Genomic DNA, 24,003 nt, shown 5'->3' with positions numbered 1-24,003 from the left:
CCCGCTTTGTTAAATCCCTATTCCTCCTAAGACTGTCAGTGGGATCCCAGCCCCAGGGGTGGGCTGGGATGAGCCACCGTGAACTCTGTGAGGCATCTGCCCTTTGTGTTTACTTGCAGCAGGGAGGCCTCTTGCTAGAATCGGTGTGGAATTTGTGTTGAGAGCATGGTTTGTGGGCCTGAGGAGGCCACCCAAAGGGGCGGGTTTGGACTAGACGCCGTTGCGGGGTCTCACCCAGGGAAGCGGGAGGCAGGACTGATGGGGCTCACGACTTGCCGGTGGGCCGGTGGGAGGATGGGCTTGGGGCTCCAGCGTTAGGCGGGGGCAGGGACCCTCCCACTTGGGAACTAAGACTCAAAACGCAGCCAAGCAAGCAGTCAGACTGTCAGTGTGTGCCAAGGCCACCGTGCAAGGCCAGTGGCAGGTGGCGGGGGGTGGTTTTGTTTTCCCTTCTCATGAGTTACAACATAAGCTTGCTTTCGTCTCCGCCTCCCCAGGTACCTGCTGTTCTACCACAAACAGTTCCTGGAATACGAGTAGCCTTATCTGCGGCCGGACGGGAGAGATGAGGGCGATGAGTTGGCAGAGCCTCACAGAACGGTCCCCGTCCTCCCCGACTGCATGACGCCACCTCCCCCCACGGAAGTGCCCCCAAGAGCGCCGGCTTCCTCCGTGGCCTGGGCCCAGCGGCAGCCCGGGTCGGTGCCTGGGGGGTCGTGGCGTTCGCTGCGCTCGGAAGGAGGCCCCGGGGACCGCGCCACGGAAGCATTTAAAGGCGGGTGTGCTCTGCGTGGGCGGGGGCAGAGTGGACGCGTCCCTGGTGTCTCCTGTGCTCCTCAAGAAAATGTGCGGGGGCCGGGGTGGGGGGGGGGGTCCATTTTTAAATCATGGGTCCATTAAAGCAGGAAAGTAGAGGAGCCAAAGACACTGCGTGAGGACAAAGGACTTTGCAAGTACCTTTCTCTCTGTGAGTTTAGTATTAAGTATATATATAGTGTGGAACTCTTAGCCGCCGTCTTGTCAGCAGATACAGAGAACCCTCCCCCCCCCCCCCCCCCAGAGCCTGTGGAACCGAAGACACTCCCTGGGGTCTCCAGGCACATCTGTTCCGCAGATAACTTAGCATCAAACTGCATGTGGAAGCGTCAGCCCAGGTGTTCTCTCTTGGTTTTTTTTTTTTTTTTTTTTTTTTTTTTTTTTAGAAATAGGCACTTTCTAATCCTCCCTCCCCTTTTCTCTCTTTTTCCACGATGGTGACTTTCATAAACGTAATGGTAGTAACGTGAATGAATTACTGGATTTATACTGAAGTTGAGGTCGTTTTCCTTTATTCTCTCGAGAGTGAATCTTGCTTCTGAATCGGGGCCGATTTTGTTGCTTCCCCTCCGCCCTTCCCTCCGGAAGTGTCCGTGTCCTGGTTTTAACCAGGCAGGCGCAGCAGAGGAGAATCAGGCTGCAGCTAAGTGTCTCTGTCATATCAATCTGTTGAGTAAATGAAGTGTCTTCAGTGGCTTCTTCGTTTCCCTTCCTCATGCTTCGTCCTGTCGCCGCGTGGCGGCTCCCGTGGGGGACTGAAGCGGGAGTGGCCCCCGGTGGGGCCTGCTTTCGTTGCCGTGTGCCTCTGCTCTGCATTTGGTGTAGTTTGAATGGTAGCAGGGAGAAAATGGCTTTGTGGTCGAGCTGGTGGGGAGAGGGAGGAGCCGCTTGAGGAGATGGAAACACTTTGCATTGTTCCTTGTGAGATACCTTGCATGCATCTGTCTGTCCAAACCCAAGCTTAGATTGTCCGCTTCTGAGAACTTACCAACCCAGAGATGTGGGGGAGGAAATGCTGCTTTAGCATATGATTCGTGCAACAAGCAGTGCTTGTCCCGGGAGCCTGGTCTGCATCTGAACTGTGGAATGTTCTTTCCTGGAGAGGAGGAGAATCCTGTTTCAGGCTCAGCACGCCGTTTCGTAAAGAGCCAGGTGGTAAATATTTCAGGCTTTGTGGGCCAAGTGGTCTCTGCCATAGGTAATACATAAAGACGTGAGTGTGGCTGCGTTCCAGGAAACCTTCCCGTGGACGCTGACATTGGACAGTTTTCACACGTCATGAAATTTCTTTTCCTGCTACATAAAAATGTACAAACTGTTCTTAGCCGGCAGGCCGTGCGGAAACAGCGGACCACGTCTGGCTCATTAGCCTAGTCAATTTAGGAAGTGGTAGCAGCAGCAGGAGTGGAGTAGTTACTGCTCAGCGTGGAAGACGCTAGAATACGTGAAACAGCAGTCATCTGCTGCAGCAGCATCACACGTGACGAACTCCCTAGTGATGCAGTTTTTAAAGCACTTGCTCAGTTCATTCTCATTTTAGGAATAAGTGTTTGAAGATAGCAGGCGTCATCAGAAATACGGATGGGTGCAGATTTCCAGAAATGGCCACGTGTGCTGAGTCTGTGTGTGTGTGTGTGTGAGAGAGAGAGAGAGAGAGGCCGGCTGTGTTGTGAAGATGTCTTTTGGGGAGAGCCGTTGCCCGTTAATAAGGAGCACCCTGGGAGAAGAGCTGACTTGGCCTGCAGGGTTCCGAGCCATGTGCTTTGCTGCCTTGTGGCCTGGCTTTCCTGGATTGTTCGGGGTTTTCTGGCAGGTTCCCTGTGGTCTGGCCAGCCCTGCTTCCCCCGTCTGTCGCTGCTCGTGTCAGGAGCTCGGCTGCTCCAAGAACAGGAGGACTGGGGACAGACAGGCCACGTTAATCTTTTGTAGACATCAAATGCTTATACCCAAATGAATCCTCTGCCTTCCCTTTGGCCCTGGCGCTCTCTGCCTGTGCCGGGAAGCCCCCCTGTGGCAGGAAGAACTGGCCAAGCTGTTACCGCAGGGGTTGCCCTCTCCCCGTGCTGCCAGCAGGGCATCCTGCCGTCGGCGTTTTCGTGTGGATGCGCCACGTTAGGAACAAAATCCTCCGTGACGGACCTGGGAATTTTTCCTTTTGCTCCCGATCCAGCTGTGAAATCCCAGAAAATGGCTTTCTCATGTCCTAGTGACCACCCCTGTATAGGTGTTCAGGTCATTACCAAGTGCGTCTGACACTAAGGGATCGCTGGGTGACCTCCCCCCCGCACCCCCCCCCCGCGCCCCCACCAGCGTTTTTAAAACACCCTGCCTTTCTGAGATGTTGGCGATCATTTCCATGCTCCACGGTGAGACCAGCTTTCCGTCTTCAGAGTCTGCTGTGCGTGCTGAGCAGTGTCCGGGCCGGGGCAGCGGGGTGGGCGGCCCGAGCGGCCGGGCCTCTGCTGCAGGGCGAAGGACAGTCTGGGGTCTCCTTCCTGCGGCAGCGCCCCCGCCCCCACGACACGTCGCCCCGTGCTGTCGTAGCTTGGCTTGGTGTGTCTGCTCTCACCGGGTAGAATGGCCATTCTTTTGACGATTCAAGTGACTGTTTCATTTACTATAACCTTGAAAATGAAAATCGTGAGAAAAAGATTCCAATGATCGTGCTGTGGATTTTATTACCAAGATGTTTACACCCCCCTCTTACCTGTCATTTTAAGGAACTGTCGACCCTTCTACCTTAATGGCTTGTAGTCTTTCCTATGTCATAATAAAGCTACATTTTCTTCCGAAATCTGGCCAGCTCTTCTGTTCCTAATGACGGCAGCTGAAAAGGGCACGGTGGATGAGTGGCCACACTGTGTGGATGCCTGGGCACGCTTTGTCGTGACGGGAACCCCGCCAAGGTCCGCGGCCAGACCTCGTGCTTGGTTTGGACCAGTCTAGCGACTGCTCTGAGTGTGGGGGAGTCCACACACCCCACGTTTCCTCATGTCCTGTGATGGGCTCACTGCTCTTTGGCCCCCTCCTCTTGTGGGGACATATCCATGGCCTCAGGACAACCGTGGGCTTTCAGGAGCTTCTTTAAATGCAGGAATCCTTACCAGGGTTCGACGACAGGATCCGGGACGTGGTATAACGATACGTGTGGTTTTGCAGTCAGCTCCCCAAATGAGAAAATAGCGTGTAGAAATAAGGAGAAAATGTGTCCAGTTTGCACTGCCCTTGATTCTGTAATTGGTACAGGACTGTAGTTGACATTCGTGACATCCTTCTTCCCCTCCAACCTCCCCACTTCCCTTGTGCTCAGAACCTCCCTCCCCCAGCTGGTTATTACCTGGTTGACCCAGACCTTCATGGCGGAATTGTTCTTTTTTAGAGACCTTTGCTGCAAGTTCCTTTACTTCCCTTACATGCAAATACCAAGAGATGCCAGAGAATCACTCTGGGTCCTAGGCCCTCTCTTCAAATGAACTGGAACCAGCGTTGTGACCCTCAGGGGAAGTTTATCCCCCTTAAGGTCTAAGACCATCAAACCAGCAACTCCCAAACTTTCCTGGCCTAGAATAAAAAGATTCCGTAATTGGGTTCTTAAGTATAAGACTGGAAAGTGTCAACCCCACTCCTGCACCTTATCCTCAGACCCCTGTATTCTGGCTGCAGTGAGGGGAGGGGGTGGGGGTGGGGGGTGTCTGCAGTGGATAATAGCCTCTGGTTAAATGCATAAAAGTCACGTAGCAGTCGTTAGCTTGGTGAGCCTTGGGCAGGGCAAGTTTAAGATGTTGAGCCTATTCTAGTCCCCACCCGTCTTGATGGCCACTTAGTTCATGGGTCCATCCAGCAAGCATGGTGACTGGGGAAGGACCCTGACTGCATTTACAAGGCAGGCCATTTTGTCCCCCTGATCATTAATAGCCTCCCCTATAGGGATTTTCTGGCAGGCCCACATGGATACACACATCCTCACAGCCTGTACCCATTTTGAGAGGCCTGTCCCCAACCAGACCTTGTCACTAATCTTTGAACCCTGCTCCAGATGCTTGACCATCCAGCCAAGCTGTTAGCAATTCGCCACAAGTCCATGTGGATCAGTACTTTTGGCCCCATCTCATTCCAGACAAGGCGGGTAACCAGACGTACGGCTCAGAGTTCCCCTCGGAGGACTTTCCTTCGTCACCGTCCTTAAGTGTCCTCAGTCATCTGGCCACAAAAAACGATGCCATGCAGCAGGTGTCCGCTGAAAGTCTGAGACACCTACTCCTGCAGTTTACCTTCCGGACGTGCCCACGCTCACCCTTTGACGTGCCATTTCTGCCAGACGGTGGATGGCTGCTGCGCACGCCCAGCCTTAAGGCCGAACGGGTCAGACAACACTCCTTTCGTTATGGGAGGTCCAGGCTGCATGGTCAACTGGCGTCCTGTGATTACTTGCCTGGGCTGCTGCGTCTAAGGAACAAGCAGAAGCTGTTTCTAGAAAGCACGTATATCTGCAGAGGAGGACATAGATTGGAGTTGCTCTGAAATCCTGGAGCTCTATGCTGTTTCTCTCCTATTGGTCCTTGCTGGAGTGTCCATAAAGCATCCTTATTTGCCAGGGACACTTTAAGTATCCTTGGATCTTCTGGATCATAAGATTGGAGTGGTAGCACAACATGTGTGACAGCCTGAACTTAGGTCCTACTTGACACTGGGAGCCACATGGAGCCTCTGTAGGCGGATCGAGTTAACACACTCAGATGCGGTGTAAGCTGCCTCCAACACCCAACACCTGTCAGCCATTGTTTTTGCACAGTAGGTGGTGCGAGTGGAGGCAATTTGTCCTTCACCTTGAGGAGGCTATCTTGATAGGCTTCAGACTGCTGAAGCCCCAGAAACTTCATTGAGTTGGGGACCCCTGAGTTTTGGGGAGTGTATTTCTCATGCTTTAGTTCCCTTGCCTTACTAAAGCTCTGTAGAATTTACTGCCTCCTGCTTATCAGATGCGGTCAGCAAAATGTCATCAATATGGTGGACCAGAGCAATGAATTCTGGAACAACAAGGTGGTCAATGTGTATGTGGACTCTTGGAGCAGAAAACTGAATTAATGTGGCCCCAAGTGTATACCATGAAGGTATGCTGTTGGCCCTGACAAGTGAAAGCAGACTGTCTCGGTGGTCCTTACAAATGGGTGTGGGAGAAACGTGCATTAACCAGGTCAGTGGATGCATAGTTAGTGCCGGGCGCCATGTTGGTTTGCTCCAGGAAAGCTGTCACTACCTCTGTGACAGCAGCTGCAGTTGGACAGGACCGGATTAGGTTTATAGTAGTCTGCCATCGTTCTCTCACATCTTCAGCACAGGCCGTGCAGGGGAGTGAAGTGGGAATGTGATAGGTATTATCACTGCTGCGTCTTTTAATTCTTTGATGGGGCGTTACCCTTGGAAATCCCCCCACGACTACATACTGCTTCCTGGTTTATGGTCCTGCTGGGGAGGTGAAGTTCCAGGAATCTCCACATAATCCTTCCAACCACAGTAGCCCTCGTGTAGCAGATAAAAAGTCAATACAGGGATCCTGCTAATGGCCAAGGATGCACACTATACACTTGGGAACTGGGGAATTAACCACAGAGTGGACGGAACAGATTTCCATTAAAAAAAACATTGTGTGTACAACTTCTGGACAGACTCTCTGAGAACCAGTACATGTTTCCCTGTGCTCTCTTTCCCCCTCTGCCTCCACTGGCAGTGTTCGGTTAAGGAGTGTCCATCAACCAGAATGTCCTGGATAAAGAATGACATGGAGGAGAACCTGTAGGTGGCTGGACAGACAGGTTACGTGAGCAAAAAATACTTGTTAAAAAAAAAAAAAAGCTATTGTCTTGGGCTGCATCGATAAAAGAATGATATGTAGAAATGCGGATGGGCCAGATCTAATCTTTTCGTATCCACAGCACTTAACATAGTGCCTGGTCCGTAATATTCGTGGACTCTCCTACTCAGCCTGGGACTCCGGTCCCAAAAGAATATCTCAAGTGGAATATGACGCTGAGCAAAAATGGGCCAGGTCCTGTCCCCAAGGAACTTACGGGAAGGGAAGTAAGCACTGACATAGTATCTGTGAGACATGCGGACGAACTCAGGTGACTGTGCTCTGGAAACCTTACAGGGCGCTTGGGAGCCTAGCTGAGGAAGTGACATTCAGCAGGACAGGGCAATGGTGCGGGTGAGCTGGGTCTGTTGATTAGAGGGCAGTTACTAGAGCCACTAACAAGCAGCTCTCCAGAGGAGGAACCGAGTGCTTCAGGCCTGGGGGTCCTGGGACGTGCACCACAGTGCCCATCATGCTCAGTGACATCTCTGACTCCTGGGACTCTCAGATTCGTGCATTAGTACAGGCACACGGTCCCATCCCGCGGCGGGCACGATGGCCAGTGGAATCCAGAGCAGACCCGAAGCATCAACCTGGACCAATTTCACAGGGCAGGACGGTTTCCTCCCTGGCTCTCTCCGGGTCCCCGGCTCCCCCCCCCCCGCCCCCAGCTCTGCCAGTGAGGGAGGCGTACTCCGCCTTTTCCATGGGAAGAAATGTATCCGCCTGAAACCTTGTGCACTTTATCCCAGTGTAGGGGCCATCTAAGTTTGAGACCAATACGCTTCATGCCACAAATTTGTTTTTGTTGTTGTTGTTTAAATTTTTTAAATGTTTATTTTTGAGAGAGAGAGACAGAGTGCGAGCAGGGGAGGGGTGGGAGGGGGCTGGACACAGAATCCGAAGCAGGCCTGAGCTGTGAGCACAGAGCCTGATGCGGGGCTCGGACCCATGAACCGTGAGCTCATGACCTGAGCCGAAGTCGGACGCTTAACTGACTGAGCCACCCAGGCGCCCCTTCATGCCACAAATTTGTGAAGACTAACACGGACCAAGGAGAGCTCCCCGAGACCCCCTCCATCCTGTCTCGGTCTGCTTCCAGAAAGAGCGGTTCGGTGTAGCAGGAAAGACTCTTCTCAGGGGACAAGAGATGACCCCTCTGGTTGGGGCTCCGTGCTCTCTGGCAGTGCCTCCTGAGGCTCGAGACTCTCTTGAGGAAGAGGCAGAGCTTAAAACGGGTGGTCGGGAATCTCCCTCTCAACCCTGACGTTGGATGAGTCTAAAGATTTTTTTCTCCCTGCTTCTCCTGGTGGTGAAACCAGTCACCAATGGATGTAAATGCCAGTAGCTAAGAGAGGAAGAGGAAGGGTAAATAAGTTGCCTCTTTGTAGGATGTTCAAACTAGAAATGACTTTAGCAATGATCATGTTGGGCTCCTGAATTCATTCATTTGGCGACTGTTTGACACCCGCAGGGCTCGGACTGTTCTGGACACTAGGAAGCGAGAGGCCACAGTCCCGCTCTCATGGAGCGTCCGGTCTGATGGGGACACATATGTGTCAGGCTGCGTAGAAGAGACAGGCTCGGGGCCAGAGCGGGACAGCAGTGGGCATGCTGTTGACACAGGTGGTGAAATGGCTCTCCCATTAGATGACCTTGGGGCAGGGACCTGAATGAAGTGAGACTGAGCACAGGCTCTCAGAGGTAGAACGTTCCAGGCAAAAGGAACAGCGTGTCCTCAAAGATGGGTAAACTGAGGCTCAGAGAGACACCTTAGCGAGCTCCCTGCGGTCTCCCGTTGAATCCTGCTCACACTGGCGGTTTCCCCTTGATTCCAAAAGCCGAGTCTCGAGGGCTTGCAGGAAGCACGTTGTGTGACCACTGCACCTCTGACCGATGTTGTGACCTGGTTCTCACCAGGAGCCGGTGGAAAAACTCCTCCTGGTCTCCAGCCAGGATGGTTCATGCTTTCCACACCAGTGGGTTCGGGTGGTCTCCCTGCCCTGTGTCAGGGGCATGCTCTGCGTGCTAAGATCTAGAAGTTCCAGCTTCCCTAATATTCTACATTGTAATTTGAACCCTCTCTGTAGTATATTCCAGTGATTAAGAGGCAGACTGTGGAGCCAGACCGCCTGAGCCTGAATCCTGGTTCTGGGTACCTTTGGGTAACCATGAGCCTCCCCTATAAAATGGGGACACTAGTAGCATCCTCTCACAGGATTGTTCTATGGAAAACAATTGTACCCTGCTTAGGAAAACTGCTTGCATGTAGTAAGAATTCTATAAATATTTCTGTAAAGCCCCAAGCCCGAGAGCAAAGCTCGGGGCTGTTTGGGATCTGCGGTGTATTTTCTGACTAACAGGAAAATGCATAACAAGCACAGGTGCCCCTTTCCTGGGACACGTTTTGGGATTTTCCTTTGATTAGTCTATAAATGAGAGAGTGTCAACAAAAATTAGGAAGGAGAAGCAGGGTGTTTTGTGAGGCAGAGATGTGGGACCTGTCCTGTTGGAAAGAGACCGAATGTCAGGCTGGTGGGTGACAGGGCCCGTTTTAGGACCAGGCCACTTGGTTCTCCACCTGGAACCACCTGGGAGCCTACAAAGCCTCTTGAGGCCTGCCCCCCAACTCCGGGTAATCTTATTTAATTGGTCTGAGGTGTGGCCCAGGCCTCGGGAAGTTTTACAGATTCCCCGCCCCGGGATTCTAATGCTCAGCTAAGGCTGAGAGCCGCCGGCCCGGTAGCCCCAGTAAAATATCAGGAGCCAGAGAAGGACAGCTGCAGGAAGTCTCTCCCTTCCCTGTCTCCTCTGTTCCAAGATCGTATCTGGGGGATTTTTGAAATTTTGGGAAATCAGGGAGAAGGGAAACTGTGGAGGGAAAGGGCCCCTGAGAAGGTGGCGTTTGAGCTGAGGCTTGCACGACAGGAGCACCCCTTCCAACCTGAGTGAAGATGCGGGGAAGGGCCTTCCTGGGAGAGGGAACAGCAAAGGCCAAGGCCTCAGGGCAGGCCTGTGGAAAGGAAAACCTCCCTGCGGACGAGGGCGAGTGGGGCTGGAGGCTCGTTGGTGCCATGGAGTGTGATAGGAGCAGAGTTTGAGAGGAGGCCAGGGCACATGGGGCTCAAAGGCCCTTGGAAGAGGCTGAGCTTTGGTTCTGTGTGGAGAAACCACTGGAGGGGTTTAAGCCGTGAAAAGACAGGATGTAAGTGATATTTTTAACAGATCTCCCTGGCCTCCAGTGGCACCTAGGAAGTAGGAAGCCAGAGAGAGGACCACTCTTCCCTAAGTGATAATAAACCTGGGTAACCCCCCAAACCGTGTCTTCTCTGAGCCCATCTGTGAGCTGCAGCCACAGGGCAACCAAGTAGCCTGACGTCTAAGGGAGGCAGGTGCCTCCAAGGAGAGCAGGACATGAATGGCGGCCACAGGGAAGAAGGCAGAGCCGCCACGCGAGTGGGCAAGAGGAGTCCTTCCAATGCTTTAAAGAATTGCCGAAGGCTGCGTATGGATTAGCACGAGAGCATAGAACTTCTGGAAACGGCAAACAAGGGGCGTCAGCACCCCCTTGCAGGTTCTCGTCCACGGACTTCAAACCCATCGCGGGCGGTAGGAAGGGACATACCCTCTACTGCGGCTGGGCAGGAAGCTGTCATGGGCCCGACTCATGGGAGGGGGTTCCATTCCTAGGGGGAGGGAGGGATCACCGGACGAGGCTGATTCCCCCAGCCCAGGAACGTGGCCTGCCCGCCACTGAGATGGAACAGGACTGCAGGCAGCTCCCGCCTCCGCCTAGGCTGGCAAGCACCAAGTAGGGTAGTCTACCCCCGACGGAAGGCCAAGAATGGAGATAGACCCTCTTTAGGCAGAGGCACTCAGGGAAGGTGTAGAGCCAAGGGTGTAGCAGGAATATCGCAAACCCGGCCACCCTCTGCCACCAAGAACACGGCAACGCCAGGGGAACTTGAAGCCAGTGAGGCGCAGAAGGTGACCTAACACCAACCAACCCTGATCCGGCTCAGCTCACGACGTGGGCGACTCACCCCCTCCCACTGACAGCCTGGCAGGAGAAAAGGCGTGCCCATTTCCGGGCACATTCTTACTTCAGTCTGCCCACCGCCCTGCACAGATCTGGAGTTCATTAAAAATATTACAAGACACGCCAGACAGCAGGTAAAAACAACCCACTGCCCAGAAACAGATCACTCCACAGAGCCAGACTCAGGTGATCTAGGTGTTGACAGTATTAGGCTGGAATTTTTTTTTTTTTTGAGACAGAGAGAGACAGAGCATGAACGGAGGAGGGGCAGAGAGAGAGGGAGACACAGAATCGGAAGCAGGCTCCAGTCTCTGAGCCATCAGCCCAGAGCCCGACGCGGGGCTCGAACCCACGGACCGCGAGATCGTGACCTGAGCCGAAGTCGGACGCCCAACCTACTGAGCCACCCAGGCGCCCCTAGGCTGGAATTTTTAAATAATTAAAAGATTAATAAGCTGAAGCCTCCCATGGAAAATGTAGAATACATGCCTGAAGAGATGGGGGAACTTCAGCAGGGAGTTGGAGACTATAAGGAAGAGTCCCATGGAAACTGGAAGAAAACCCACGTAAATCAGACAAAGGCTCGTCAGTAAGCTCAACACAGCTGACGGAAGAAGCAGTGAGCTTGAAGGTCAATAGAAATGAACAAACTGAAACACAAAGAGAAGAAAGAATGGAAAGAAAAAAAAAACCAATAGGGCACCAGAGCTGTGATGATATCAAACAGCTGGAAGAGATAATGAATGGCATATAGATATAGATATAGATATAGATATAGATATAGATATAGATAGATATGTATAATATCTATATCTATATCTATATCTATCTATATTTATCTCCTAATAATGAACGACATCAAACTACAGATCAAGAAATCTCAGAGAACCCCAAGCAGGATAAGTGAAAAACCTAACCCCCCCCCCAAAAAAAAACCCTCCTAGACACAACATATTCTAACTGCTACAAAGATAGGAGAAAGAGAGAAAATTGAGGACACAGCTTACAGAGGAACAGAGATAGGAATCCAAGCAGCTGTCTTGTCAGAAACTATGCCAACCAGGGATAATAATGTCTTTAAAATACTCAAAGGAAAGAACTGGCAAGCCCCAAGTCCATACCCAGAGAAAAAACATCTTTCACAAACGCAAGAGAGATAAAGACTTGTTCAAACAGACACAAATGGAGAGAATTCATCTCCTGCAGACTTGCAGCACAAGAACTAAAGGAAATTCTTCAGACGAAGGAACGTGTTAACAGACTTGGATCTACACCAAACAGTGAGGATTTCCAGAGAGTAAGGTAAATATAAAGGGCATTGTTTTTCTTACTTGTAGAAAATGTTTACTTTTTAGAGAGAGACAGAGAGACAGAGAGAGAGAGAGACAGAGAGCATGCGAGAGGAGAAGGGCACAGAGAGACAGGGGGACAGAGGACCCAAAGTGGGCCCTGCCCTGACAGCAGAGAACCCGATTCAGGGCTCAAACTCACAAACCATGAAATCATGAGCTGAGCCAAGTCGGAAGGAAGACTGAGCCACCCAGATGTCCCTCGTTTTTCTTCTTTTTAATCACTCTGAAAGGTACTGACTTTCTAAAGCAAAAATAGTGGTGTTTGAAGAGTTGATCGAACACGGGCGCCGGGGTGGCTCAGATGGTGAAGTGCCCGACTTCAGCTCAGGTCATGATCCCACGGTTTGTGGGTTTGAGCCCCAGGTCGGGTTCTGTGCTGACAGCTCAGAGCCTGGAGCCTGTTCGAATTCTGTGTCTCCCTCTCTCTCTGTCCCTCCCCTGCTCATGCTCTCTCTCTCTCAAAAATAAATAAACATTAAAACAATTAAACATTAAACATTAAATTAAATTTTAAATTAAAATTTAAAACATTAAATTGTTAAAAATTAAAATTTTTAATTTTTCAAGAATGTCTTAAAAAAATTAGAAGTCAACTTGCCTGTCAAGGGATATGAAGCAGAGGTGGATTTGGGGAGGGCCTGGGTGATGGGCTGAATTGTGTCCCCCAAATTCATGTGTTGAAGCCCTAAACCCCAGGTCCCCAGAATGTGACCTTATTTGGAGCTAGAGTCTTAACAGAGGTGATAAAGTTGAATGAAACGTGAGGGCGGGTCCCGATCCCGTAGGACTGGTGTCCTCGTAAAAAGGAAAGAATGTGGACACAGACACACATGGGGGAGCGCGGGCCGAACAGAGGGCCCTTCCCTCACGGGCCTCCGGAGGACTCTCAGAAGGAAGCAGACACCTTGACGGCAGATGTCACACCTCAAGAAGTGGGGGACACCACCCAGCGCGTCCTACTTTGTTCCAAGAGCCCTGGGAAGCGGATACGGCCTGTAGCGCATTGGGGGAAGCATCAGGCTTCCCGTCTACACCTCCCAAAGCGTGTTATGTGAACCTCACAGTTGTGCCAGGTAATTTGGGGTGGCACAGGATGAATTACTTTGATTTACAGAACCATGTATTTGTCTTACTGGGTAAATGCTTCTAAGAACAGTTATGCCTTTTGAGTGCGACTAAAATGCGGGTTTCGATGCTACTCAACATATAAAATACAGTAAAACCTTGGTTTGCGAGCATAACTCATTCCGGAAACATGCGTGTACCCAAAACATTTGCATATCAGGGCGAATTCCAAGAACCGTTGGCTCAGGTGTGATCATGTGACGTTCGGCGTCACGTGCTACCCGTAAGGCAAGACGGCGCTCGTTTACCAGGTTAAAATTTATTAGACATGTTTGCTCGTCTTGCGGGACCCTGGCAGAATTTCCTCGCGATCCAAGGTTTTACTTCTAGGTAACATCTAACACTTGTGGATGTTCAGGTATTATTGCTTATTATCAGTCGGAATTCAGGAAATGCAGCGTGAGGTCAGAGTCGGTCTAGAAGAAAAGGTGAGTTGATGTAAAGAAGAATATTAAGCCACGAACAGTGCAGCTTGGTGGCCAGATGGGGCCAAAGATGGGTGCCAACGAGAACGCTCCTGCTGACGTCCGGGCAATTAGCCTGGGGCTTTCAGAGCAGCTCAGCACTGGGCTCAGCCTGTGCCTTCCCCACCACACACACACACACACACACACACACACACACACACACACTCTGCACTGTGCTTTGCTGTGCCTAAGGAGGCACGGTGGTGGGGAATTTGTTTAATAAAACAAATGTAAAGAGCCCAGGCCTCTGGTGGGAGGCACGCCTCCTTCAGGCCATTTAGCGTTTCCCTCTCTCTGGCTTCCCCTCTTGAACGAAAAGGCACAACACAGTTCAGCGTGTACCCGCCCCCCCACCCGCTTCCCACCCAGCACAGGTCAAGGAGCTGGAGCTCCGTCGTGAGCCTGGTGGGACCGTCAGCTTGCAGGTCCTCAGAAACTAGGCGGACCCCTTGTGGTGGCAGCGGGAAGGGTGAGACGTCCAGAGTCATCACAGGGGAGACACGACGGAAACCAGAGAAAGGGAGGAGCGGGCAGCCGGGGAGGGTTTTATTTCTAAAGAAGGGCTCTTGGGGTTGTGGCCAGCAGGTAGGTATGACTTCACTGCAGGTGTTTAGGTGATGGCGACCTACAGTGGAGACGTGGATAAAGTTGGTGACAGGCCTCCCTCCCTCGCACCTCCCTCCCTCCAGCTCTTTTCTCCCCCTTTGGCTTCTCTCCGCCCCACCTCTCCCCCCTCCTCCGCCTCCCTCCCCGTGCCTTCACCTCTCTCCCCCTTCCTCCACCTGTCTCCCCCCTCCTCCGCCTCTCTCCCCTACCCCCATCTCTCTCCCGGTCTCACCCTGCCTCCATTTCACGAGGTCGGGCCTCCCTCCTCCGCAGGAGCGCACAGGACCTCAAGGCCGCCTTCCGGGGTGCGCGCGCACGGCTGTCCGATCGTGGTCCGGCCGAGGCGCCCCCACCTCCCAGAGCGCGCGGCGCCGGGGGTCCCGGGCCCGCCCGCGCTCTCCTGGGTGGGCTGCCTGCGCTCCGGGAAGCAGAAGCTGCACGTCTCCACCGGCTCTGGCAACGCGCCCTCGGCGCTTCCAGCTTCCATCCAGTGATCTGACGGAAGGTGAGAGGGCGATGGCGTTGGCCTTGGCCCTGACCCCTTCTCTACCGCCCTGCACGGAGGGGACACGTGGCCCGGCGGTCGGGTTCCCCCGTCCCCGCCGCACAGGCAGCCCCCTCTCCCGGCGCCAGCTCCCCTTCTGCTTGGGGAAGGCTGTGTAGGAACCCCTCGGGGAGCGCCCCTGCCAACCCGATGGCCATCGCCGGACCCCCACCCTTCCTCGGGTGCCCTATCTGTTGTCTCCATGTGGAACCTGATTTCACCAAGACCCAAAAGATGCTTCCCGTTCGGAAGCAGGGCCAGTGCGGGGACAGAGGGACCTCCCGCAGCTGGCCCCACGTGCGGTGCAAGTGCCCGTTTCACACTCACCCTTGGAGGACTTGGCCTGGGTCTGACACGGTGCCGGTGAGGGCTGGCAGGAGAACTGGTCCCCTCTCCTCTTGAGGAAGCAGGCCACGGCCAGGAGGAAGCAGCAGATGATGGCACAGAGGCAGAGCCCCAGTGTGCTGTAGACCAGGGCCAGCTGGTCGGCGCTCAGCTTCAGCCCTGGGGCCGGGGAGGTTGCAAGACAGCCATGAGGCCCCGAGATCAGGAGGGGCCCTTCACCGCCCAGGGCCCTTCCCTGAAGTGTCCCCTCCTCGGGCTAGCATCCCCCTTGTCCTACCATCTTTCTTTTCCCTCATTAGACCCAAGCAAGCCACGTGGCCATCCCCGTGCCCCCTTGGAGGGCCGAGCCCCCGGTCCCCGGCCCTTGGCGTGTTGTGGACCTGTCTGGCTCCTGGAGAAGCTGGTTCCCTTCCTCACCCTGAAGCTTGGCTCGTGGGGACCCTTTTCTGGACTCCGGAAGAAATCAGCCCCCCTCCCCCCCAGGCTGGTGGCAACTTCTTCCAAGACCTCAGAGCTGGACACCTCTGGAGCTCGCCCTTTTTACGTCTGCTCTTGCTACAGGATGTAGATCGGGACACTACCAGCGGTGGATGGAAAAATGGACAGTCTATAGTCCCGGGAAGATGTCTCTGTCTCGACCTGGGCCCTCCTGTAAGAGGGGGCCGTCCTGGGGAAGCATACTTTGAGAGTGAGCCGGGCGCAGTTGCTGATGAATCTGGGCTAGCAAACCAGGAGAGTCCTGGGGAGCTGGGGTGGTCACTTTTCTTCCCAGGGCCTTGAGCCTCTGGTTTGGGTGCCAGAGGAAGGCAGCCCTGAGCCGAAGCTCTCCCCTTGAAGTTTCTCCTGGCTCCTGGAATCGGGGTGCTCCGTAGGCCCCAGGTAGAAAAGGACAGATGAGCCAGAGTCAGTATGTGTGTGTGTAATAGACGCATGGTGTGGGCCCCCCACCGAGCCCTTGCCATATGCAGGTGCTTCGGGCAGTGTCTCCGTAATCTGAACGAGGACTGATCACCCCACCTTTGGATATTGAGATATAACTCATATGCCATCAGATTCACCATTCTAAAGCGGGCAACTGTGGGTTTTAGTATATTCACAAGGTCGTGCAACCATCACCACTGTCTGATCTGAAGACATTTCTGTCACCCGCGTACTCCCTAGCGGTCACCCCCCATCTCCCTTGCCCCAGCCCCTGGCACCACGAAGCTACACTCCGACTCTGCGGATGTGTCTATTCTGGACACCTCACACGAATGGAATCACGCAATGTGTGGCCCGTTGTGTCTGGCTTCTCTCGCTGAGCGTGTTTTCAAGGCCGATCCTCATTGTCATGTGTGTTGGGACTTCCCTCCCTTCTGTGGCTGAATAATGTTCCATTGTACTGTCACCCCTCAGTTTGTTTATCCGTCCAGCTGCCGATGGGCCTTTGGGTCGCTATCACCTTATGCTGTTGCGAATAATGCTGCTGTGAACATTTGTGCCCAAGTGTGCGTCTGGACGCACGTTTTCAGTTTTCTGGGGTGTATACACCTAGGGGTAGAATTTCTGGGTCAGAGGGTCTCTACGTTTAACTTTTTGAGGAAAAACCGGACGTTTTCCACCGTGACTGCACCGTTTTACACCCCACTTTGCAGGTGACAAAACTGGGATTCAAAGTCACACTGTCCACAGTCGCAGCTGCTACTGGGGGCGGGTCTGACGGGCTCCAGGCCAGTGCTCCGGGCTGGCCACACACAGGCAGCGGGAAGGGCACTGCCCTCTTCCTTGCACACGCTCCTCAGAGTCACGATTTTTATACAGTAACAGCTGGCAGGTGCCACCTGACATTTACAGAGGGAGAATGGGAGCTCTGGGTGGGCGGTGCTGGCCTTCTGTCCCCTGCCCAGAGCTCAGAGAAGCCACGGAGGAGGGGGATGCAGAGAGCCCCCAGTGCGGCTCACCGTGTGCCAGTGCTACAGATCTGGAGACTGAGGCTCGAAGAGGAAAGAGGAACCAAGGGAGGTCACAGGGCCTCGGGCAGAGCAGGCCGGCCATCCACACGTCCTAACCCCCAGGTCTTTCCGTCTGCCTACCTGCTCCTGCTCGCCTCTGGAGTAAGATGACCTCATGCAGCTGGCTTAGCAGGGGAGAGGCCGGCAGCCTCCGCATCAGGGACGGGTGCCCGGCCACCAGATTGCTAACCACAGATGCACCGCCGTGTGGGTTCAAGGAGGGAGTCCAAACATCTGCGTATTTCAGATGTTCTCAGCACAAATTCTAACACCCAGACCTGGCAGCAAGTGCACACAGATGGTCCCCAGAGAACCACCTCCCCACAGCCTGCCCTTCAAATCAGGGCCGGGCTGGGACTCCCTAAAACCTCAGACGGCAGAGGCCATCGGTGCCAGCCCCGCTCTGCGCCCTCCGAAGGCCCGCAGCCCCTGCTTCTGCTCTCTTGGGAGCGCTGAGCCACCCCTCGAGAAGGTCAGCTGGAGGGGCCACGTGGAGGCGCCCCTTGGAGAAGTCACGGGAAGAGGGGACCGCGGGGAGGAGCGAGGCCCGGCGTCCCAGATTCAGAGCCCAGCGCCACCCGCCTGTGGCTACAAGGAGACCCCAAGCAGACACCAGACCTGCCCAGCTGAGCCCAGTAACCCACGGAACCACACAAGATAATAAAGTGGTTCTTTGGAGGCCACTGGGTTTTCAGTGGCTTTTGGGTGCTGCAGTAAACAACCAAACGGTGACAGTGCTCCTGAGGGGCTGGTCCCAGCTGCTCCTTGCCCCTCTGCCCAGACCAGCGATCTGCTGTTCCCTGCGGCCAGTGGACCTAGCTCCTGCCTGGTGATTGCCCCTAGTACATGCTCTGCCGAGTTCCTGGACGAGGACGAGGAGGGCAGGTTAAAAGTACAGATGTCCCCGGGGCGCCTGGGTGGCTCAGTCGGTTAAGTGTCCCACTTCAGCTCAGGTCATGGTCTCGCGGTTGATAAGTTCAAGGCCCGCGTCTGGCTCTGTGCTGAGAGAGCTGGGAGCCTGGAGCCTGCTTCAGATTCTGTGTCTCCCTCTCCCTCTGCCCCTCGCCTGCTCGTGCTCTGTCTCTCTCTCTCTCTCTGTGTCTCTCCCCACACCTTGAAGACTTCCCCCCACACCTTCTTCCTTTTCTCTCAGGTGATTTGTGTGTGTCGTCTATTCAAAACGCAAAACAGCTCGAAGCTGCTCTAGCGGTCTGCGTGTCCAAAGAACCGTGTACAAGGCGCACCAGGAGGACAGGGAAGTCAGAGTCCCAGCAGCTGGCGGGGCCGCTAACGGGAAAGCTGTCCCCGCTGCTTCATGCGCCACCCGAGTGGGCCCTGCACTGGGTCTGGCAGCGGTGAGCGCCCAGACTCTCCTGGGGGCTGGAGGTGGGGAGTGTGCCCTTCTCTGCTCTTTGTTCAGTCTCCAAGATCACTTGGGTCCACGACCTCAGAAGTGGCCTTCTGTCGGCCCTCAGTGACCGGGACCCTGCAAGACAGAGAGGCCTTGCCCCGTGCTTCCCTGTCTGCCCGCCCCCCCCCCCCCCCCCCCCGCAGCAAAGGGGCACAATCAAAAGTTTTTGTGAGAAAAAGGGATGCATTCTCTGTCCTTGTCGGAAAATCGAGCCCTGGGGATACAGCCCCTGGAGGTGCAGTTCCCAGAAACCGCCACCAGGAGGCACCACTCAAAGCTTCTGGCTGCTTGGGAGCTAGGCTGGCCCTAGCCCAAGGACAGTTTATTTGCAAGCTGGGTTTTGCTTTTGTTTTGTTTCGTTTTACTGTCTTCAAAGCCCTGTCTTATCTAAAAATAGAATTGCCCCCAGACTGCTGCTGTCCCCAGCTCAGGTTGAGGCTGGCCAGCCGGTCAACATTATAACTTGTCTGTTAGGGACAGAGTTAAGGGACCTTAACATGATAACTTGTCACTTAGAGGCAGAGCAAAGGGGCCTTGTGGCCCTGGCAAGGGCTGTGCAAGAATCCAGACGCCGCTGCCTCAGCTGGAGGTAGCTGAGGGCAGGAAGGCATGATTTTAAGCCTGGGCCCTGCAGCCACAACTGTTTGAGGTGAACGTGGCTTTGGACATTTTACTCTGCTTCCTCAGGCCTCGGTTTCCTCATCTGTAAAATGGGGAATGATATGCCGATCAGCATTGTTTGGCATCCATGACGTAATACAAGTGAATACATACGAGGCAGCTGGGCCTGGGAGGACCGGCCCAGCAAACGTCACCAGGTGTCCCCACGCTGCCACAGCTCAGCTGGCGGGGCAGTTTGTCCATAGGGGAGGAGTGGGTTTGGGGCGGCAATTGGAGGACGCCAGACACGTGGGGCTTTCTGCCCCTCCTCCCTCTGGGAAGACTCTGGGCGCACCTTGTGGGCTGCGGCCGTGCGGATGGCCAGCTCAGCATCCCGGACGCCCTGTTTGTCCCTCCTTCCCTCTGCACATGCCGGTGACACTTGGTTCAAAGTTTGCCTTGAGAAGGGGTTTCCTGCAGTGAGTGTGAGCCTCACTATTAGGCTATTGGGGGGCCTGCAAATGCCTGCGGAAGGCCCCCCTATTGTGTGTGTGTGTGTGTGTGTGTGAGAGAGAGAGAGAGAGAGAGAGAGACACTTGGCTGCCATTTTGGGAGACAATTTGGGAAAGGATGGGGGGCTCTGTTTCCAGAATACCACATCCCCCCCATTCCTCACACCCCCTCATCAGGGCCTGGGATCCCCGAGTCCCCATTCTTTCTGGGGCCACCTCGTCTGAGAGTGACCCTCCATCCTGCTGGGGGAAGGGCTCCTACACAGACTCGGCCACTGCTCCTGTGCAGCCCCTCTCCCTGGCCCTGGATCAGGCCCATCGGCCTTTCCACTTGCTCAACCTGCTCCAACTGACGAAGGAAGCCTCCCGCCCCCCGGGCTCTCCCTCCCGCTACTGCCCAATTTCCCCACGGTCCTCTCTGTGCCTTCACGTCTAGGTCACTGGTCCATGCTCCCTACTCTGGCTTCTGCCCCCGTGTTTTATCAAGAGGGTTTTAGTGAGGACCTCGGCTTCGGCCCTGGGGAGAGGGGCATGTGGGGCCTGTCACGGTGGGGTGGGGCTGCACTGCGTCCCCTGAGGGGACAAACGAAAAGCCAAGCATAAGACCAAACCCCAGGGCCACCCTGTGGAGCTGTAGTTCCCAAACCAAAGGAAACCCTGAGCGATTCCTGGGACAAAAGTGGCGTCCTCCCCGACCCCCAAATCCTTCTATGGCTGTGACCCCCAGTGAGAAAACAGCTGTTCCCCACCCTGCACACGTGACCGGCAAATGCATGAGTCCCTGTGTTTCTTTTCCTTAAAGGTCTGTCGTGCTTCCCGTTTGCCGAGCCGGCGCTCCAGCTCTGACCGCCTTGGGCCTTTTCTCCCTGGGGTGCGTGTGCCCCACAGCTCGGCGCTGCCCCCCACCCTGGACGCTGCGGACGCCCGGCTCCCACGCGCCCTCACCTCCTCCAGCCTCGGCGCCCCCGCCTGTGATCGTCACGGTGGGGCTGTGAGCTTCAGGCCCGGCTTCCTAAGCTGCTCAGTGAACACGCGGGGCCCTGACGGGCAGTCTGTGCCCCTGTGTCCCCCACCCTGCCCCTGCGCATTCCCATCTGGTGGAATGAGGCTGAAACGGACTGACGGGGGATGTTGAAGGCCTGATAAGGGATCGGACTGAGCATGGAAAGGGAGAGGAAGAGGCCTCATGGACGGTAACAGAGGGGCTCCCTGCCTCGCCCCCCACCATTTCCTCAGGTCAGGACCGCCTCCACCCAGGGACGCCTGAAAATGGCCCTTCAGAGGGTCCTCTGACCTCACTGTGGCCAGAACTGGTGGACATTTGCAAACCTCTCTGCGGTGTGACCTACTCCTTCCAGAACCTTCCTCCTTGTTTGCCTTTGTGGACATACGGTCCTCTGGGCTGTGCTCTGACCTCCCCAACTGCTCCTTTGCAGTGTGTCTGGGGGAGATTCTACTGACCCCTCAGAGGCAGACCCCTCTCCCATGAAGGCTTCCTTCTCAGCCCTTTTCTCCTCGCACCTCCTGGGTCCCCAGGGAATCTTTTTCATTCTTGGGACCAAAACTGCCACCCTACAGGCCCATGAAATCCAAGTTCTCCAGTGAGATGCTCCCCAGAGCTCCGGACCCATGTGAGGGGTCCTGGCTGCCTCCAAGGCTGGCATCACCTGCCCATGGGGGACCCAACTCAGAGCTCTGGGGTCCCTCTGGTTTCCTCCCCGCCGACCCTGGTTCCATCCCCTCAAAGAGATGCCCCCTCGTAACCTGCAACTGTGACCTTATTCGGAAAAAAAGAGCCTTTGTGAGTGTAATTGAGTTAAGGATCTCAAGAAGAGAGAGTGTGGATCAGGCTGGGCCCTAAATTCAATGACAAGTGTCCTTAGAAAGAGAGAAGACACAGAGGGGAGCCACAGGAAGATGGGGGCCACCACACGCCAAGGCCCGGGGCCACCAGCAGCTGGACAGGGCGAGGAAAGATCCTCCCCCAGAGCCGTAGGAGGGAGCACAGCTGCAGAGACCTCGGTCTCAGCCCTCCAGCCTCCAGAACAGCCAGAAGGACATCTGCGTTAAGCCCCGCCGTTTGTGGCATGGTGCTTCGGCAGCCGCAGGACGCTGACATCGCCAGCCCGGGAAAGGACCCACATTCTGCTCGTCCCACCCAACGACGTCCCTGAAGTGCCAGGTGCGGCCCCGTGCCCCCAAGTCTCAGGGGCAGTCAGGCCTCACGAGAGCCCTGTGTGCTGTCATGATCACTACAGGTGGGGACAGTCAGGCGCAAGCCGTCCAGAAGTTTCCCTGGCTCACCTAGAGCATGGGCTGGAATCCAGGTGCCGACAGGCTCGCTGGGAGCCCCGCTCCCAACACCACCCAGAGCTCCTAACGTGGGGCCCAGGGGGCCCACGGATGGGGTCTGGGGGCTCCGCAGGCTCGGATAAGAAAGATGCATCTTTTATTTCACTGATGGCCAACTGAGATTTGGCTTTCGCTTCCACCCTCTGTAGAGGCTGGCCCCGAGTTATACAAGCAGTGGACTGTGGCTTTGTCAATAGCAGAGCCCCAGGTGTCTCCGTATCCTGCCTCAGTGGGTCCGGGCAGCCTGCGATGTTGTCTGCTTCCTAGCAGTTTGAAATCACCTGTCGTCACCCAGCCCACCGCCCCGTCTCGCCATTTAATGCATTGATAGAGAAGGACGCAGATGCATTCTGAGGTTGCAATTTGTGCCATACTTTGGTAATACTCTGATTTAATGTTTAATTTGATTTAATATTTTGAGATACTATATTGACAGTATCTCAACGTCATTGGTTTCTTTGTAGCCCTATGTGCTTTGTTTGATGCACTTTTTTAAAATTTTTATTTTTGAGACAGAAAGAGAGAGAGAGCAAGCGGGAGAGGGGCAGAGAGAGAGGGAGACACAGAATCTGAAACAGGCTCCAGGCTCCAGGCTCTGAGCTGTCAGCACAGAGCCCGACGTGGGGCTCAAACCCACAAACTGTGAGATCATGACTTGAGCTGAAATTGGGGGCTTAACTGACTAAGCCTCTCAGGTGCCCCTACACTTTTTAAAAAAGGTTTATTTTTTTTATTTTGAGAGAGAGAGAGAGAGAGAGAGAGAGAGAGCGTGTGCACATGAGTAGGGGAGGGGCAGAGAGGGAGAGAGAGAGAGAGAGAGAGCTTTCGCATGAGTAGGGAAGGGGCAGAGATAGAGAATCTCAAGTAGGCTCCATGCTGTCAGTGCAGAGTCTGATGTGGGGCTCGATCTCGTGAACTGGGAGATCATGACCTGAGTGAGCTGAAATCAAGAGTCAGATGCTTAACCGACTGAGGCACCCAGATGCCCCTGTTTGATGCACTTTTAAGTTATTCCCAGAAGGGGTCCCCTGGTGCCCGGTCATCCCAGAGGCTGAGTGGCCCCGCTGTGCTCTAGGCCTCCACGGCCACTCAGACGTGAGGGCCCTTCCGTCCCACCGATCCCGTGCCAATGTGCCGCCTCTCAAGGACCATCCAAGTCCTTGTCATCTGTGGCCTTCGTTGTTGCTAGAAAGAGGCTCTCACGGCCCCTGCCGCCTTTGCCAGCGTCTACCCTTCAAGGCTCCCCGCCATCCAGTCCCCACCTCTCCCACGACTTCCCTGCCCCCAGGAGCACGTCAGTCTCCCCAGCCTGGCAGATAGGGCCCTCTGTCATGGGCCCTGAACCCTCTCCGGGCCCTGTCCGCCCCCTAGCGTGCTCTGCTGTCCCGGCTTCAGCCCTCCGCCCCTCCTCGGGCTCCCCCTCTGGCCCAAAGCTCCTCTCAGCCCCTCACGTCACAGCCACTTTACTCCTCAGAACACTTGCACGTGCTGTTCCCCCTGCCTGGAGCAGACTTCCTCCACCTTGTCTCTTAAGCCCACCTTTTCTTTTTAAACGAGCGGTTATGTACGCACGGCCGGCACTCACTGACCCCAGTGAGCATTCTCCTGTACTCTGCACAACAGCCCCACGAAGGTGTGTGACCCCATTCTCACAGAACCAAGGCTCAGAGAGGTGAAGGAACTTGCTCACGGTCACACAGCGAAGGATGGAACCAGGGTCTGGCTCCGCAGCCCCACCCCCCATCACTCCAGTCTGCCCCAAGCCCCCTCCCCCCAGAGAAGGCTCCCTTGCCCCCCATCGCACCCCTGGCCGGGTTACGTTGCCACCACGCACCGCGATTAATTTACCATTTGCGTGAGTCTTGTCTATGTCTGACTCTCCCGTCAGATTGTGACTTCTGTGGGGCCGGGGACAGGATTTGTCGTGCTCGGGATACCTCATGTCACATGAAGGAATGACAACCTGGGAGGGACCCGTGAGACACCCCGAGT

General features: G+C 54.8%; 2 protein-coding genes across 3 annotated transcripts in view; one reads left to right on the top strand and one right to left on the bottom strand.

Moving 5' to 3' along the window:
• Positions 1-3,610, top strand: part of USP22 (ubiquitin specific peptidase 22) — a 45,658-nt gene extending 42,048 nt beyond the window's left edge. Inside the window, exon 13 of the mRNA XM_023244640.2 lies at positions 498-3,610. Coding sequence (XP_023100408.1) covers positions 498-540 — 43 coding nt within the window. The 3' untranslated portion in view covers positions 541-3,610. The remainder of the gene's footprint in view (positions 1-497) is intronic.
• Positions 3,611-14,174: 10,564 nt separating this feature from the next.
• Positions 14,175-24,003, bottom strand: part of TNFRSF13B (TNF receptor superfamily member 13B) — a 36,372-nt gene continuing 26,543 nt past the window's right edge. Inside the window, exons 4-6 of one of the 2 annotated variants that reach the window (XM_023244016.2) lie at positions 15,128-15,304; positions 14,489-14,751; positions 14,175-14,275 (exon numbers count right to left, since the gene is read on the bottom strand). In XM_023244016.2, the coding sequence (XP_023099784.2) occupies positions 14,501-14,751; positions 15,128-15,304 (428 nt within the window). In that variant the 3' untranslated portion in view covers positions 14,175-14,275; positions 14,489-14,500. Of the gene's footprint in view, positions 14,276-14,488; positions 14,752-15,127; positions 15,305-15,721; positions 16,010-24,003 lie in introns of those variants that run through there. The other variant, XM_023244017.2, reaches the window with a different exon arrangement.

This window comes from Felis catus, chromosome E1 (genome assembly GCF_018350175.1).
Source record: "Felis catus isolate Fca126 chromosome E1, F.catus_Fca126_mat1.0, whole genome shotgun sequence".
Classification (NCBI taxonomy): Eukaryota; Metazoa; Chordata; class Mammalia; order Carnivora; family Felidae; genus Felis; species Felis catus.
This window is presented reverse-complemented; position numbering and strand designations above follow the sequence as displayed.